The sequence below is a fragment of the Chanodichthys erythropterus genome, chromosome 3 (assembly GCF_024489055.1).
Source record: "Chanodichthys erythropterus isolate Z2021 chromosome 3, ASM2448905v1, whole genome shotgun sequence".
Taxonomy (NCBI): domain Eukaryota; kingdom Metazoa; phylum Chordata; class Actinopteri; order Cypriniformes; family Xenocyprididae; genus Chanodichthys; species Chanodichthys erythropterus.
In genome coordinates, this window is record NC_090223.1 from 31,340,539 (window position 1) to 31,358,927 (window position 18,389).

Here is an 18,389-nt window from a genome sequence, read left to right on the forward strand (position 1 = left end):
AATATAAACAAGAGGCGGAGCGCGAGGTGGAGCTTAGCAGTCATGCGTTACCACGAATAACTCTCGCTTTGCTGCCCACATAAGCGCCCTATGGGATATAATAACAGTTTAGGCGGTTTTATACACTTCAAAATGTTTTATAAATCAGATATTTAAGGGACGAGTGCAGACCCCAGAAGGGGAGCTCCGCGTGTTCTGTAATGTGACACAAAGAGCTGTCAAGAAGGGGGTGGGCTTCGTTACAGTGTATTTAAAACAGCTCACGAGTAGATCTCCAATGACAGAGCGCTTAACTTCAGGGTCTGGCGTTACATTTGCCTTTTACCAAAGTTGTACATTAGGAGCCCTCCAACGTGGCGATCTCCCGACCACCCCAAGAGTGGGATAAAAATATTACAGTGAGTCTGAACGACTGGATTATTACCCGAATCGATAACGCAGAGCCTGTCAGTTTAAGATACGGTTTAAACAAAAAAAAATCTACTACAGGGTAACTCCCCCTGAAACGGGCTGCAAGGTAAGAGTCGAAGAATGTGTTGCTGCAAGTTTTCTTTTCATGAACTGCAACCGAAAACTTTTCATTTGAGTGTCAGGAGTTATTTTATATGTGTTTGTTTGCTTTGGAGGTTCTTGTTTATCGGTTTCTATCCCCAAAAACCCAACAATAAACTAGCGAAATGTGTCCAGTTGCAGTTGTTGAGACTTGCTTTTGGCATAAGTTTGATCTAGGTCAATGCTTGTTTTCTTTTATACATTCAACTGCCAATATCTTTGTTTATCTGATCAATTTTGTCTAGTTTAATCAGGTTTTACTGTTTATTTGCAGTTGAATCGATGAGTGAAAATATCTAATGTATTTACACTCATTGATTCACTCATTGGGGTGAGAAATATATTCCTGGTTGACTGGAATGGCATGTTCCTGAAATACTGTCAGCTGCCAAATTTGCACCAAGCTGGTGATGTTGCATAAATTTCAGCCAAAAATATACCTTGGGTATTTTAGTTTTGCATAAATTAGTTCACAAATAAAGCATGTTACATTGCCAAACAATCAAGTTAAAATATAGCACAATAAAAGAAACAGAAATTGACCAAAATGCATCACAATTCAGATAATTTGGAAAAACATAATGTAGGCCGATTTATATTTCAAAAACATAAAGATGAGCATTTGTTGCAAAGAGAAAAACATTTTGTTTTATCATAACTTTGGACTTGTGTCGTTTGAGAATATGTAAAGTTGTGTTTTAGGTTAAGTTAGAGATAAGAAACACAAGTAAGCTTCTGCTTCTTTCAAGGTGACATGAATAAACAGTGCGGGTACCCACGTGGAGAGCGAGAGCAATGTTTCAACATTTCAGTTAAATAATGAGTGGCTTTGATGCTGTGTAGATACTGTCTACACATATAGTTATGTGTTCCCATGCATGGCATAAGTGAAATCAACTGAGACTGGCAAAGAGAAATGGCACAGCCAATCAAATAACGGGTTGAGTGGGAAGGTCACTGGCACTCGTAGAAAAGGCATTTGTAGAAATAACAAAGAGGCAAAGAAAATCTGTTCACTTTCCCACTACTTTGACTTTTTTATCTGTCTTTATTGTGTAATTTGACATTTTAGCCATTCTAAACTACTACCTAGATATGTGAGGACACGGAGTAGAGAAAGACAAGAAGCATGTTTATTTTTCCCCTGTCACAAGATCATCATAGAGGCATCGGACACCTTGAAAACTTTCCACCTCACAAAGACCGCCTGTCAGTCAACTAAGAATGACTTGCTGCTCCAGCTCTGACGCAGCAACACACCTCTTTCTCCTTCTCTCACACACTCTCTCACTCTCTCTTTGCTAGAGAAAGTTTTGGACATCTGTACTTTTCCACTCTCACAGTGGAGAGCACATAGATCCCCGAGCTGGGCCCTTCCTCAGACGGTGGGCAAATACTGCTGGACCCGACTGTTTCATGTCTGCAGTTACCCACATGGCCTCTTTAGCTGTGAAACTGTATGCAGACGCATGTCTTTATGTCATGCCCCAGTTCAGGGGTTTTCAACCTTTTTAATGCCTTTTAAATACCACAAAAGGGGCCTAAAACTAACTTTTTGCAACACCTTACCAATGGTCGGTGACTTAAGAAATTGTACCAGCCAAAACTATTTTTTACCAGCTATGAAACAAAAACAGGCAGTTATGACAGTAGTCTAATCAAATAAATAACACTGCATAATCTTCATATCATTTTTAAAGTTCAAGAGCAGTGAGTGATTTTTTTTTTTCCTTTGTTTGGTTAAGATTAAAAACTGCACAGCAGTAGGATTATTAGGATGCTGTAACTTTAAGAGAGAATGCAGCATTCGAAGACATAATCGGGAATTTTTTTTATATAATTTCGTGTGAATTTGTCCATTGAAGCACAGGAAGGCATTAAAGGGAGCTCAGCTTAGTATTTGCAAGCTGTCTGAAACACGGCTTTCAGAGCACATGATTCAGATGTTTTGAATGTTAACCTTCCCACATAACATGCCCTTTGCGTGTTCTAGGCTAACGCTTGAATATTTACATTGGAAAGGCTTAAATATTCGTGATGATGCAGCTCTGACCCATCAACTGTACAGAGATTTGTTCATGTTCATGTTTTCATGACATTGTGGTAGAATTCATAAAAATGTTACCGGCCATATGGCGACTGACACCATATCATATACTCGCCAACACAAATTTTTACTCACATTTAGCGTTTGGCGAGTGTAAAGGGTTAGTTCACCCAAAAATGACATTTCTGTCGTTAATTACTCACCCTCGTGTCGTTCCACATCTGTAAGACCTTCAGTCTTCAGAACACAAATTAAGATATTTTTTGATGAAATCCAAGAGGTTTTTCATCCTCCATTGAAAGCAATGAAATTACCACATTCAGTGTTCAGTAAAGTAGTAAAAACATTGTTAAAATAGTCAACGGTGACTGCAGTGGTTCAACATTAATGTTATGAAGCGACGAGAATACTTTTTGTGTGCAAAAACAAAACAAAAATAATGACTTTATTCAACAAATTCGTCTCTCCCTTGTCATTCTACTCCACTATTTTCGTTGCAGCGCTTCCAGGTTCTTGGTCCGAATGGTGGCTCCGTATTGGTCAACGCCTGATCTCGTGAGCAGCACGAGGCATGCGTGTCATGCTGATGTAGGAGCTGGCCAATAATGAGCCGGTGTAAACACTAAGACATAGCACTGTGCCAACTGTGTTGGAAAAATTGTTGAATAAAGTCGTTATTTTAGTTTTGTTTTTGCGTACAAAAAGTATTATCGTCTCTTCATAACATTACGCTTGAACCACTGCAGTCACTTTGACTATTTTAATGATGACTTTTCTGGACAGTGAATGTGGTAATTTCGTTGCTTTCAATGGAGGATAAAAAAAACCTCTTATATTTCATCAAATTATCTTAATTTGTGTTCCGAACGACATGAGGGTGAGTAATTAATGACAGAATTTTCATTTTTGGGTGAACTATCCCTTTTATTTTAAGCCCTGCCTGCAAATATGATGATCCCCTTTCATGAAATAACTATATATTTTCATGTATACAGACCCATTACATTTTTGAAAAATGAAAAAGAGAGAAAAAACAAACTTTGTACCATTTTTGTAACAAAATGTTTGAATGATCTTTGTATTTTAGAAATAAAAATTATAATGTTATTTGATTTGTGACACCATTAGTATTGTGATACTTTTTTTTTTCTCTCTCTCTTTTTCATTTCAATTATGGTGTACACAGTGTTTGATATAGAATGATATGTAATCTTTAAAATTCTTTCACTCTTGTTTCCCTGAAGTAGCATAACCAGGTGATTGTTATTAGACTAATTAACTGCTGCTCAAGATGAACTTTCAATGTGTTTGCTGTTCACACCCTGACGAAGGCAAAAGCCGCAATGCGTAGGTGTGCAGCTTGTGTGTATCACCTGTTTTTAAGTAACAGCCAAGATGAAATAAAGGCTTTTTAACATTACTTTTCGCTTGATTCGAGTGCCTTGGATTACCTTCTATTATAAGGATACATTTTTCCCTCGTATCCAAAGAGCACAGAGACTGAATTTACACCCCATGCAGCACATCTGTTGCATTATCTTTTTATAAAGTCATTGTACTAAGCCAAAATTTTTGAAAAATGTATTTATATACATTTACCAAATATTTTACTATAAAACAAGATTTTTCATGTATTTGTATAGTACTTATCTTTTTTTTGTGATATTTAAAAAATGTAAGAAAAGAGAAATATAAATGAATTCGTTTTTAACAAAAGTTTATGCATATATTCTTTTTTTCCCCTCAGATTTTCTCTATATTGCTCATAAAATACTGCTCTGTGAAGAATGACTTTACTTGGTGGACTTACATGAGGTTACATGAGCACTTTACAGTTTATATTACAGCTCTTGAAGTGCTTTTCACTTTAAATTAGCAAACTAAACTAGTTACTATAAAATTATTAGTAAAATATATTTGAATATAAATCAAATATATAATCAATTATATCAGTGTTTTTGAATGGTGCTTTGGTGTGAAATATTTCCACATTTGCATATTATATAGAATAAAATGATTTTCAATTGTTATTTTAATTGTTTTTGCATCAGTTATGCAATGTCGTGTTTTACTTCTGTCTGGAGCCCTAGCTAGAAAACTAGCTACAAAAACTAGCTTTTTTATTTCCAGCAATTACCTGGCCTAAAGTTTCTTGTACAGGCCTGGTTGTGTGTTTCACAATCAAAAAAATTCTTGTGAATTACAGTTTTGTTTTTTTTGTTTTTTTATCAAAATTAGTTTTAAACCAATGGGACTCTGGTGCTGTAGTTGTGGTTGCCCTCTGTTTGCAAAGTTGCAAACATGTATTGCTTGCTAAATTAACAAGACCGATTTTTGAAATACGCACTTCCATGTTTGTCTTTTGTCTGTGTTCAGCTGAGCTTTTTATCTCCACTGGTGAATGTCTGGATTATTTCTAAGATAAAGAGATTTAGATGTACTGTACAGTTCAGTGACAAATAAGGAGTGAAAGTTTTCACACACAAAGTTTTCAAACTCATTTTATAATAATAAAAAAAGACATTAATAATAAATTATTAAAGTTTTTTTTTTTATAATGCACAGAAAAGTACGTTTTTTTATTTATTTATTTTTTTACCTACAATCTTAAAAAACATTTTTTAATGGCATTGATGGTTCCATAAAGAACCTTTAACATTCTTGGAACCTTTCCATTGGACAAAAGATTCTTTATAATGAAAAAGGTTTCTTTAGATTATTAAAATGTTTTTCACACTAAGAAGAAATGGTTCCCTTTAGAACTGTTCACTGAAAGGTTCTTTAGGGAACCAAAAAATGGTTCTTCTATGGCATCACTGCAAAACCCCCTTTTTAAGAGTGTAGTGTAACATCCTGATGTTGAATAAAACAAGTATGTGAACCTACATGGTAATAATGTAAGACAACTAATTTATTTATCCTTTCTACATTCTCTTCACTCTGGTTTTCTGTTCTCAGTGTTGTACATTCTACACCATAATCTTCTGTTTACCTTGAAGTGAGAAGAAAAGTGATAGCTGGAGGGAAGGAGGGAGATGGCAAGGTGGACCTGACTTTTTGACTTGACAAGCTCCAACTTACATAAAGAGCACAATGAAACTATTCACTTCTCTCCAGGGAAGAGGGAGAGAGTTTGAGGGAAACGAGAGAAGTAAATACAGTGAAGCAAAGAGCTAGCTAGATAAAAAGAAATAAAGGGTTAGCGGATCCCCATGGTTTTCTGCGAATTGGGTGTACTTGTCCAAGAAAGTGTCTTCACACACTGTGCACATATGTTGACTCAGAAACATGTTGAATTCCGATACTTTTCTATTGTATATGAACTGAAAAAAGGTACAACACTCACTTTTTGGTTGCACCTTCTCTTCTGTTGGTAGAGCACGTCTTTTTAACATTTGTTACATTTCTATTGTATATCACTATTTTAGATCTTATGTTGACATAATTGCTGAGAACTTGAAAGGAAAGTCAAAAAAGAATCAATTCATCATTCACCCATGATGGTTAAAACAAGGAGCTATACTGGAAGCAGTGTTATTGATAACTAAAACATTTTTTAAAAAAGTTTTTGTTCATTCTGAAATAAAATATAAATATTAGATGAAAACTTAACTTAAACTTAAATTTTAAAATGGGAAATGTTGCCTTGGCAGCTAACTGAATTAAAATAAGTTGAAGTACTAAAACTGGAAAAAAAATAAATGGAAAAATAGACATTTTACAATAAAACATAAAAATGATAAAAGCACATTTAGCTTAAATTTTTCGTAATTTTACAAAGTTAAAACAAAAACTGGATAATTGAAAATATTTATAAATACTGTACTACAACTAAAATAACACTGACTGGAAGTTGTCCATGTTCTCCAATATTCAGTGACAAATATTGTGCCCTTTCTAGATGGAGAAGCCGCCATTGACGAATGAGGATGGGAGTGTGTTGGCCGAGAGCCGATCAGACGTGGCTTTGGTGTCGGCGGATGATGAAGTCAGGTCTGTTGGTGCTGATGGGCAGGAGGACGACAGGCCAGCATGGGACAGTAAGCTGCAGTATGTGCTCGCCCAGGTGGGCTTTAGCGTTGGCCTGGGCAATGTCTGGAGGTTTCCCTACCTCTGCCACCAAAATGGAGGAGGTGGGTACTTTTTTGTTTATTATAAGTATGTGTGTTTATGCTATTGAATGAATGGTAATGTAATTGCACACTCTCTTTCTTCAGGTGCCTTTATGTTACTGTACGTGATGCTGTTGCTCATTATCGGGGTTCCTCTGTTCTTCATGGAGCTAGCTGCTGGACAGAGTATCCGTCAGGGCAGCATCGGGGTCTGGAAACACATCTCGCCTCGCCTCGCAGGCATCGGCTACTCCAGCTGCATGGTAAAACACATATAAACAATTTCTGCATTATATTGTTCTATTTCATTATAACATTGGGCTTATGTTCATTTATAAAATGGTTAGTTCCTGTCCTTGATTCTGATTGGTCAATAGCTGTGTTTTATTCACCACGATAAACCACGACTATGACCGCTTCACCCAACGGTTCTGTGTATCACTACACAACACACTTAGCAACCACTCTTAGCAGCGTAAACTGTTTGTTCTCTGTTGATATTGTTCATTTGAAGCTTACTGTATTATATAGAAGAATGTTGTGAGAAAGAGGTTGAGTGAGCGAGTTTATTACCTGCATTCAGATTTAACATTTTCCTTCAGCTCAGTCATATACAGGTGCATCTCAATAAATTAGAATATCATATTCATTTTGATGGTTACAGCTTGCTGCTCATCAAAATCAAAAAATCAGTATCTCAAGTTATTAGAATATTTAATTTCAAGATCTATTAGGTTACCATTCTCAGGGTATACATACTGGGTTTAGGTCAGTAATCCCAACAGCAGTCATGGGGAAGTCTGCTGACTTGACAGTTATCCAGAAGATGATCATGAAGACCCTCTACAATGAGGGTAAGCCACAGAGGGTCATTGCTGAAAGAGCTGGCTGTTCGCAGAGTGCTGTGCCAAAGCATATTCATGGAAAGTTAACTGGAAGGAAAAAGTGTGGTAGGAAAAGGTGTACAAGTGAAAGGAATGACTTGAGAAGATTGTCAGGCGAAGCCGATTTAAGAACTTAAGAGAGCTTCAAAAGGAGTGGACTGAAGCTGGAGTCAATGCATCAAGAGCCACCACACACAGACGTCTTCAGGAAATGAGCTACAACTGTCACATTCCACGTACCAAGCCACTTCTTAAGTAAAGACCACGTCAGAAGCGTCTTACCTGGGCTAAGGAGAAAAAGAACTGGACTGTTGCTCAGTGGTCCAAAGTCCTCTTTTCAGATGAAAGTAAATTTTGCATTTCATTTGGAAATCAAGTTCCCAGAGTCTGGAGGAAGAGTGGAGAGACACAGATTGTATTGTCAAGAGGAAGATGAGAGACACCAGACCAAACAATGCAGATGACCTGAAGGCCACTGTCAAAGAAACCTGGGCTTCCATAACACCTGAGCAGTGCCACAGACTGATTGCCTCCATGCCATGCCGCATTGATGCAGTAATTCATGCAAAAGGAGGACCAACCCAGTATTGAGTACATATACAGTAAATGAACATACTTTCCAGACGGCCAACAATTCACTAATTTTTAAAAAAAAAATGTTATTGATCTTATGAAGTATTCTAATTTATTGAGAATTGGTGTTTTTTTGTTAAATGTGAGCCAAAATCATCACAATTAAAAGAACCAAAGACTTAAAGTACTTCAGTCTGTGTGTTTTCCCGTGACTGACAGCGCTAGTCAAAGCATTTGTAAGTTGTGTCTTGTTCCGTGTTCACAACAATTCAGTCTTTTCAATGTAAAAGTCTTCACTACTGACTGACACACTCATAAAGACTGTCCTTGCTGCCATCTAATGGCCTAATAATGTAACTTCTGTTGCTGTTCAATTTTTTCAGGCGGAAGGAAGGCTTTGGTAAAAGTTTAATTCAAGTTGCATTAATATTTATTTTTGGGTTTAATATTTATATTGTGTGGTAACCGTTTAATAAAACCAATAAGGTACTCGAGGCTAGTGCTGTATCATGAATAAGTCACGCTGAAGCGGTTTGCAGGCACTTAGCTTCGTCCCTAACAACGCCCTTCAGCCATGACTTATTCATGATACAGCACAGCCTCTAGTACCTTACTGCTTACATATATATATTCTGGAGAGGGTGTTTCAGGGTGGGGTTAGTGATTAGAAAGTATACATCTGTGTTCAAGGTTATGTAACTAAAATAAATTTATATAGTAAAAAAAAAGAGTAATTGAAGACAGTTTAGTATATTTATTTTACAATGAAACATTATTTGCTTTAGCATAATTTAACATGAAGTATTCAAGGTGTAAACCTGGTTCACAGCATAGTTATTTTTATTACCCGTTTTTTCTGGTGCATAGTAGACAGTATAACAAAGACGGACAAAAATAGTTTGACATTTTTTCAGAGATATTAATGGTGAGTTTATATTTAAAATTAGCTGTAAGGTCTCATGTGGTTACACGGCATGGGATTCTTTTAACTTGATTTATGAGCTTCAGTTTCAACAGAAAATGTGTCTTGCTCACAGACAAAAAAGCCACAAATATTTTTGACTGACAAATTAAAATTAGACATTTTTGAGAAAAATATTTGTCTCATGCTGTCTAGAATTGTCAAAAAAAAAAAAAAAAAAGATGCAGTAGTTTTTCTTTTTTTAGACTGCCTTAAAAAATGTTGTTGTGAGAAGTTTTTCTAAAATGTTTGCAATCATACATACATGTTGACGTATATTATGTGTTTGTATGTGGGGAGGAGGAGTATTTCCTCCCTGTATGAGTATATAAGTGGATTTCCTGTGTGCATTTGTACATGTGTTGCTGTATGATAGCATTATCAGCTCATCAGTAAGATCAGATGGCAGAAGTTCTACAACGTTGGCATCTTATACAATTGGAGAGTTGTTTTTTTTTTTTGTTTTTTTTTTTGCCTTTCAGTAATGGAACAAGTGAAGATACTAACACTCTTTTTGGTCTTTAATCATACTTCTGTACAGACTTAAGAAGTCATAATACTTTTTTCCCCCTCAGGTTTGTTTCTTTGTGGCCCTGTACTATAATGTGATCATTGCCTGGTCTCTGTTCTATATGGGGAATTCATTCCAGTATCCATTGCCATGGGAACAGTGTCCTGTAGATATGATCTCAAACCAGACAGGTATTTTGTTCACATACACAAAATCACTTAGAATCAATTTTTAATAATTAATACTTTTATTCACCAAGGGCACATGTAATTGATGAAAAGTGAAAGGAAAGACTTTTATATTGTTTAAAAAAAAGGATCTCTATTTCAAATAAATGCTTTTGAACTTTCTTTTCATCAGAATCCTGAAAAAAAAATTATAACGGTTTCCACAAAAATATTAAGCAGGGCAACTTTTTTCAACGTTGTTAATAATTGTAAATGTTTCTTTAGCATCAAATCAGCATATTGGGATGATTTCAGAAGGATCATGTGACACTGAAGACTGGAGTAATGATGCTGAAAATTCAGCTTTGACATCACAGGAATTATTACATTAAAATATATTTAAATTATGATAATATTTCACAATATTATTGTTTTCGCTTTGATCAAATAAATGTAGCCTTGGTAAAAACGAGAGACTTCTTTTAAAAACATTAAAAAAAATCTTACCGATCCCAAAATTTTGAATGGTAATGTACGTTTAAAAAAAAATGAAAGGAACAAAATGCATTAATGAAAACATCAAGCTTTAAAAACAACAGCAAAACTCATTGCATTCAAACTTGATTTGAGGGATTTAATGGAAGAGAACATTTCGTTGTTGCCTAAGTCAGACAGATGCACAAAGGAAAATTATCCTATCTAAAAATTGACTAGTGTCAAATGATTAGTACAGAATGAGCACTCCACTAGTCAGTTACTCATGCACATCCCTCATAATTACACACTTTGTATGTTGCGTGTATATGATACAAAAAGGTTTATGTACGGCTGTGTTGATCTCATCTTCCTGTCTTAGTGAAGGAATGTGCAGCGAGCTCTCCTACCTCATATTTCTGGTTCAGGAAGGCTCTGGATATCTCAGACTCCATAGATCAGTCGGGAGAGTTTAACCCCATCATGACCGGTTGCCTCCTTGCAGCCTGGGCGATAGTGTGTCTCGCAATGATCAAGGGCATCAAGTCTTCTGCCAAGGTACAAAATACACACAAGTTTGTTTTTCAATCTTGGTAAGGACTTTTCTGTTACATCTTCTGTTTGTAACTGAGTTAATTATATTTTCTATCCCCTAACCCTCACACAAACCTTTTTGCATTTCTACATTGTCAAAAATTAAATATTTTTTAATTGTTTATCAAGTCATTTTCCTCATAATGTAGGGTGTTTCACTATCCTTGTAAGGTTTTACTAGACATTTTGTTCCTACACTGTATTCAAAATTGTTGAAATGAAATGAATCAGTAAATGTTAGTGAAGCCAATCAATAAAAAAAGATTTGTCCATTCTTTTTCTCTAGGTGATGTATTTCTCCTCCGTGTTCCCTTACGCTGTGCTGATCTGTTTTCTCATCAGAGGGCTCATGTTGGACGGGGCTATAGACGGCATCAAATATATGTTTTATCCTAAGGTGACAACAGGAGCTCACACTACTCCCATAAATTGCAATTGAAAGGCATGTAAAAACATGCTATATTTAAATGTGATTTTGTAATCATACAGTATTTCTCTCTGTATTAGCTAGAGATTTGGGGGGAAGTGCAGGTGTGGCGTCAGGCTGCCACACAGGTGTTTTTTGCACTGGGTTTGGGTTACGGCTCTGTGATCGCTTATTCATCCTATAACCCTGTACATAACAACTGCCACCGGGACGCCATCATGGTCTCTGCCATCAACTTCATGACCTCAGTGTTGGCCTCTCTGGTTGTCTTTGTGGTCCTTGGTTTCAGAGCCAAGAACATTGCTCTGGATTGTGTTGCAACGTAAGTAAGAATCTGTGTTCGTTTTCTTTCTATTTAGCTTGAAATACGATTGTATTTAAATTCTCACCTTTAAAGGGTTCGTTCACCCGAAAATAAAAATTCTGTCATTAATTACTCACCTTCATGACGTTCCACACCCGTAAGACTTTTTGTACATAAATAACATATTTCTCTTAAATATATACATTAATTTGTGTGTATTTATACATATTAATTACATACATTACTCACACATATATTATACAAACTTTTATTCAAACTTTTTTTTTGCGCAAAAAACAAAACAAAAAACGAACCAGCCAATAATGAACTGTAGAACCCGGAAGAAGTGTTTACAATGTGAACAGCTTCAAAAAGTATTTATTTCTTTAAAAAAAACAATGTGACTGAACAATAGTGTAATATACATAGCAATGATTGTTGTATATTGTGTAAGCTTTTCAACAATGCATCCTTTTATTCATCTTCATCATTTTTGTACCCTCAAACTAAACTGCATATAATAAATCCTGCTAACTGTTACTATAAATTGTTCTATATTACATTAATATTTTTATCATTTCTTCATATTGGTATTTCAATTAATGTCACTTTGCAGTAATGTGGCCAGGATGGCAGAAATGGCACCAACAGGTTCATCGCAGCATTGGTGGCCATGGTTCAACATGTCTGACCCCAAATCAGTGTTTCTTCATGACTACAGAGAATGGTACAGCCACTATGGAAGCCTGTTAGGATCAAACATCACTGACTGTGACCTGGAAAGAGAAATGAGCAAGGTAGGGTTAACATATGTGTATGCACTTCAGATCATATTCTATTACTACTCAGTTAAATGTATGTCACTGTCATAGTAAAAATTATATCTGGTTGTGAGAGTCCATCCATCTATGCTGTTTCTCTTTCTCTCAGGGAGTGGAGGGCACGGGTTTGGCGTTTATAGCATTTACGGAGGCGATGGCGTTGTTTCCTGCAAGTCCATTTTGGTCTGCTTTGTTCTTTCTCATGCTGCTGAATTTGGGTCTCTCCACCATGTTTGGCACCATGCAGGGGATTCTTACCCCACTCATGGACAACTTCAGAGTGCTGGGGCGCCACAAGACCATGCTGACGGGTACACTCAAATAGACGTGCTAATACTAAAGGATGTTGTGCCTTAGCTGTCATGTAACTTGGCTGTATCATTGTATAACATGCAGTGTGTAGCTGTGTCCTGGGCTTCTTCATTGGCCTGCTCTTCACTCAAAGAAGTGGCAACTATTTTGTGACCATGTTTGACGATTATTCTGCAACATTGCCGCTGATTGTCGTGGTCATCTTTGAAACGGTCAGCGTGGCGTGGGTTTACGGTGCTGATCGGTGAGATTAAATGTAAAATCGTTGATTTATATGCTGATTTTGCTGAAGTTAATACTGTTTGTGGGACCTCCTTTCATTTGCTGTTCTGCAGTTTCTTGGATGATGTGGAGGTGATGCTACACTGGCGCCCTCCGGTGGTTTATCGCTATTTGTGGAAGTATGTGTGCCTGTTCGGCATGGTGGGACTGCTGGCTGCTAGTCTTCTCCGCATGGTCTTCAAACGGCCCACTTACACAGCCTGGAACCACACCACGGTATTATACAAACTGAAATAACATTATGGACTAACCTTTGTCTAAAAATGAAATAATGAATGGTGATAACCTGAAAGGGAGAGCTCTCAAAATTACAAGTTTTCTCATCATTTACTCACCTTCCTGTCTTTAAAAACCTGTATGACTTTTTATATATTTTGAAAAATGTCTTGTTTTTTTTTTTTTGTTTTTTTTACATATACAAATTTTTGAAAAGTTTGGTTATCAAGGCTGCATTTATTTAATCAGTAATACAGTAGAAACAGTAATATTGTGAAATGTTATTTGAATATATTTTAAAATGTAATTTATTCCTGTGATGACAAAGCTGCATTTTCGTCTTCAGTCTTCAGTGACCCTTCAGAAATCATTCTAATATGTACGGAAGAGGATTAGGGCCAAGCAATAATAAAAAAATAAAACCATCCCGAGATTAAAGTTGTTAAATTATGAGAAAAAAGTCTAGATAAAATGTTGAGAATAAAGTCATTAAATTATGAGAAAAAAATCATTAAATTACGAGAAAAAAGGCGAGATAAAATGTTGAGAATAAAGTCATTAAATTACGAGAAAAAAGTTGTTAAAGGTACAATTTGTGATATTTTTTTTGCTAGAGGTCGCTAGAAGCCTATTGAAAACAAAGGCGTAGTTTGATGACGCCAAGTTTTAGAGCGGAAACTTGGGACATGTGGTCTCCATCTCAACGGACGGTGCAAAAAAATAGGGATTGGAGTCTGGAAGAACTCATGTTCGTGGATGTGATTATTAACGTTACTGTAGTATGAAGCAGAGCAGGACCGAGTGTTGCGGGAGCTGAACGAGGAGCTGGAGCGATTGATCAACACACGCCTCACGAGCAGCGGGACTTTTATTATGACACAGTCGCCGGCGCCGCTTCCGCTTTTCCGGTCATGAGTTTACAGGAGCTGTTCTTGTCGGCAGAACCAGCGGCAGATGGTAAACAGTAATTATGTTCCATAAATAAGTAACACAATCCACCATAAAACGTGCAAGAAGTAAATAAGGAACTGCTTGAAGCAAGCTAGTGGTTTGGACGCTAGACACTACTTCCGCATTTGTCCACGGCACTGTTGTCATGTGGTTTCTACGTCAGTAAAGGCGGTAACAAAGGTAACTGACGTCATTGACAGGCGACTGCACTGCCCCGTGTCACTGTTTAGAATGGGAATTTTCTCATGATTTACAAGTAGTTGAAAACATTAGAGATATTGTTAGTAATCAGCTGGACAAAATATATAACACTAGCCTAGTGGTTTTTGGATATTTTACTGCAAAAATTGTACATATTGTACCTTTGAATTACGAGAACAAATTCGTTAAATTATAAGGAAAATGTTAAATTACGAGAAAAATGGCAAGATAAAATGTTGAGAATAAACTCATTAAATTTATGAGAAAAAAGTCATTAAATTACGAGAACAAGTTCGTTAAATTACGACTTTTTTCTAATCTTCCTTAAATATGCTGCTTTGGTGCTCAAGAATTATTTATTATTGTCAATGTTGAAAATGGTTGTGCTGCTTAATATTTTAGTTACAATTCTTGAATTTTTTTTTTCAGGATAATTTTATGAATAGAAAGTTCAAAAGAACAGCAATTATTTGAAATGTCACTTTCGTAACATTATAAACTCACTTTTGGTCATTTTAATGTCTTTGCTGAAAAAATTTATTAATTTCCTTTAAAAAAAAACATGAAAAATTAAACTGTAGTGTACACTGAAAGTCAGTGGGCTCCATTGTTGTTTTGGACCCCACAAACATATTTGCTACAGATTATCTACCGTGGTTTTGATGAGCTGTATTTCTCTCTGTCAGGGTTCTGAAGCTAGCCTCGAGTATCCTGGATGGGCTCTGATCATGCTGTCCATGCTAATCATCATAGCATCTCTCCCGGTGCCCATTGGCTACCTGCTCTCCTTCCTCAGAGGGGGGCTGAGCCTACCAGTGGAGGAAGGTGAAGTTGAGCCTCCAAGAGAGCGATACTACAAATGCAATTCTGATGAGCCAGAGCCAAATAATCACGACTCCCCAGTGGATGAAGACAGAAATCGGCCCCGGTCCACCTTCCTTCCACTGGGTGCTGAACACTACAGGCTACTCCCGCAACAGGAAGATGGAGAGGAAGAAGACGACACCGGGGTGTAAGGGACAAAATGGAGATAAACAGGTGTTTGAGCAGAAAATGACAAGACTATTTATTCATCAGTATTGGAATTGTTTAATGGAGTGGAGGGAGAGAGACTCCATTTATTCTCATTATGCTAATGAACATTCATGAAAAATATGCGGCCCTATTTAAGAGGGACACTTTTTGCGAGTGCACCAATCATTGAATTGCTTTGTTCTTGAATCCCTACGTGTACTTGGGCTAAGTGATATGGCTTGTACCAAAAGTGCCTCTTAATGAGTATCCACACTTCAGATTACAGCTTCTCCAAAGGACAGCAGTTATACTCATGTCATCTAGAATAAAACATTTTTGAATTACTACAGTAACTCAAGCAAAATAGGGTACACATTTACAATAAGGTTTCATTTGTTAACATTAGGTAATGCCTCTGGTAAGATTAACAATGAGCAATATATTTTTAGAGCATTTATTAACCTTTGTTAATGTTAGTTCCCTTGAATAGCATCAATCCAAGATACAGTTTTGAAAGTGAACTGTTTATATTCATGTTAGTTCACATTTACAACTTTGTATCTTAAAAATGATTAGAATTATTAGATTTCTTCATATTTAGATTATTTAAATTATTAGAAATGGTTGAGATTAACATTAACTAAGATTAATAAATGCTGCAGATGTATTGTTCATTGTTAGTTCATGTTAACTTAACTAATGTGAACAAATGAAACCTTAAAAAAAAACAGATGGTGGAAGACTGTTAGAAGGTTTAAAAAATATATCAGAATTATCCATATTACTAGAATACTAACATTTTCTGCAAAGAAGATACTATTTAGAGGTTAAAAATGTTACTTTGAGTATGAAACTATTAACCATTAACTTATAAGTTAGTTTTAGCCTGTAACTGGTTGTAATATCAAAAGAAAATTGCATTGTATGTTATTACTATTATTATTATTATTAATAGAGCTATGGGAAATGTCAACAGTTATATCTAACATGAATCAAGTAAATTAATTATTTTTGTAGTTTTCAGTGACGTTAAAATGCCTTTTTTTTTTTTTTAGGAAAGCCACAGGTCACAAATGACCTGACTATCAACCTGATTGCACAAATATTAGGTTAAAGTAACTTTGTCCAACAGGAAGCATCGGCTCCAAAAGTATCTACATATATGTTTTTTATTTTTATGTTTTGACCACACAGCAGGTAAACTAGTCCGACACCACAGAATTATTAAAAAAGATTGCGTTATTGTGTCTTTAGCCATTGTGCTGCTTCAGGAGACATGCATGAACACTAAGAAATGAGACGTTTGCAGAATTACTGCCACACATGCTGCAATTAAAAACATAACACGCAATACAATGCAATTTAAGCAATGACTCTACAATGCCAAACTATGACTGCACAGGGAGAAAAGGGTTCATATGCAATAACGTTTAATTGTACTGTGATATTAGAAGAACAATGTTGAACAGATCAAGCAAATGAATGCTATGAGGAGCCTCAGGTTAAGTCAGTTATGTGAACACAAATACAGAAGGCAGCTTCATTTCATGATACCTTGATGATTTTTTTTCTTTTCCTTTTGTATGTGTGTGTTTGTGGGGATAAGCTCAGAATGCTTTTGGTCTGTTTCAGGCTGACCAGAAAGATTTTAGTCTATATTTTAGACTGATCCACAAGAGAGGTTTTAGTCATAAGACTAAACATGCAAGATTTTTTTTTTACTTTCATGCTGTTGATGATGATTAGTTTTGTGTATATACAGCAGGGCATGTTTGCATGTTCACTTCCTTTGTGAGTATTCTCTTTGTTCATTTATTTCTTTTGTATGACAGTATAGTGGCTGCTTTCTGAGTATGTGTGTATATGTGTTATTAAAACAAGGAGTTTGTAATTACATTTGCAATTTTGTGCCATGCTGAAGAATCACTGTAGTCTATGCCATATAAAAAATGTCTTCGGTCATAGGTGTGAGAGCACATTAATTTTTTCATTAATATTGAACAGCATGTCATAAAAGAGTAATGTTATGTATAAAATTGAAGATTTAAGTTCAAATACATTTATACAGTTTTCACAGTAAATGTTAGTTATATACAGAGAACTGGTCTCAAATCAATGTTTTTAAGAACAATCCTAAATAATGTTAAGGGGAAAAAAAATATAAACTTCGACAGCTCTAACATTTCCCTTGGACTCCATAGCGACCCCTTGTGAAACATTTAATATGTGTAATATATTAAAAACTCACCTGTACAAAGTTAGGGAACTTTTTTTTTGACAGATATAATCCTTAATCATATCCTAAAAATGATGTTTGTTGGTGTAACCATACAGACCATAAGGCTGATTCATTATGTTGTTATAATGAAAATAAGAGAGAATTTGACTTGAATAAAACTGGTTGATTTGGATGTTAGGCTATTTGAAGCTATCTGGTAAAACATTACTATCCATTACCATTAATGAATTGCCAAATTATTAGTAGGCTACTGCTCAAATCTGCAAACATCTTGTAAACGCAAGGTGGCGATAGACAGCTCACAAACTTTCATGCTGAGAAACTGCGCCCTAACACGACTTTCATTACAGGTGACAAATTGTGACATGTAGCTAGAATAGTTACATGATCAAGATATAATAAGCTATGAAAAGCTTTTATTGTCTTAGCTTTTTCTTTAAATGCATAGGTCTATATAGCCATAGGCTTTATGCTTTTATTTATTTTACATATATTTTAGGCTATGTAATGTGCAGTTGTGTAAATGTTAGTGTGTGTTGTTAACAAGTTCAAAAGGCAAAAAAAAAAAAAAAAAAAAAATTGAGGCGTGTCATTTTGATGGTTTGATTTGATTTGAATGATTATAGCCTGTATACATTCATCAGGACCACGGACAGAGAGAGAGAGGGAGAGAGAGAGAGAGAGAGAGGATTGGGGGATGTTAGAGGGATAACTGAAGAGAGATAGAGAGAGAGAGAGAGAGAGGCA

The 18,389-nt window shown here is 35.9% G+C and overlaps 1 protein-coding gene across 1 annotated transcript; it reads left to right on the forward strand.

The window, feature by feature from the left end:
- The first annotated feature begins 155 nt into the window (after nt 1-155).
- Nucleotides 156-17,482, forward strand: slc6a16a (solute carrier family 6 member 16a). Its single transcript, XM_067373584.1, has 13 exons — nt 156-517; nt 6,501-6,732; nt 6,817-6,974; nt 9,705-9,831; nt 10,624-10,629; nt 10,664-10,839; nt 11,162-11,272; nt 11,383-11,624; nt 12,223-12,403; nt 12,537-12,738; nt 12,824-12,983; nt 13,075-13,237; nt 15,076-17,482. Exons 2-13 carry the CDS (start codon nt 6,501-6,503, stop codon nt 15,403-15,405), a joined length of 2,088 nt encoding a protein of 695 aa, XP_067229685.1. The 5' UTR covers nt 156-517; the 3' UTR covers nt 15,406-17,482.
- Nucleotides 17,483-18,389: the final 907 nt, after the last annotated feature.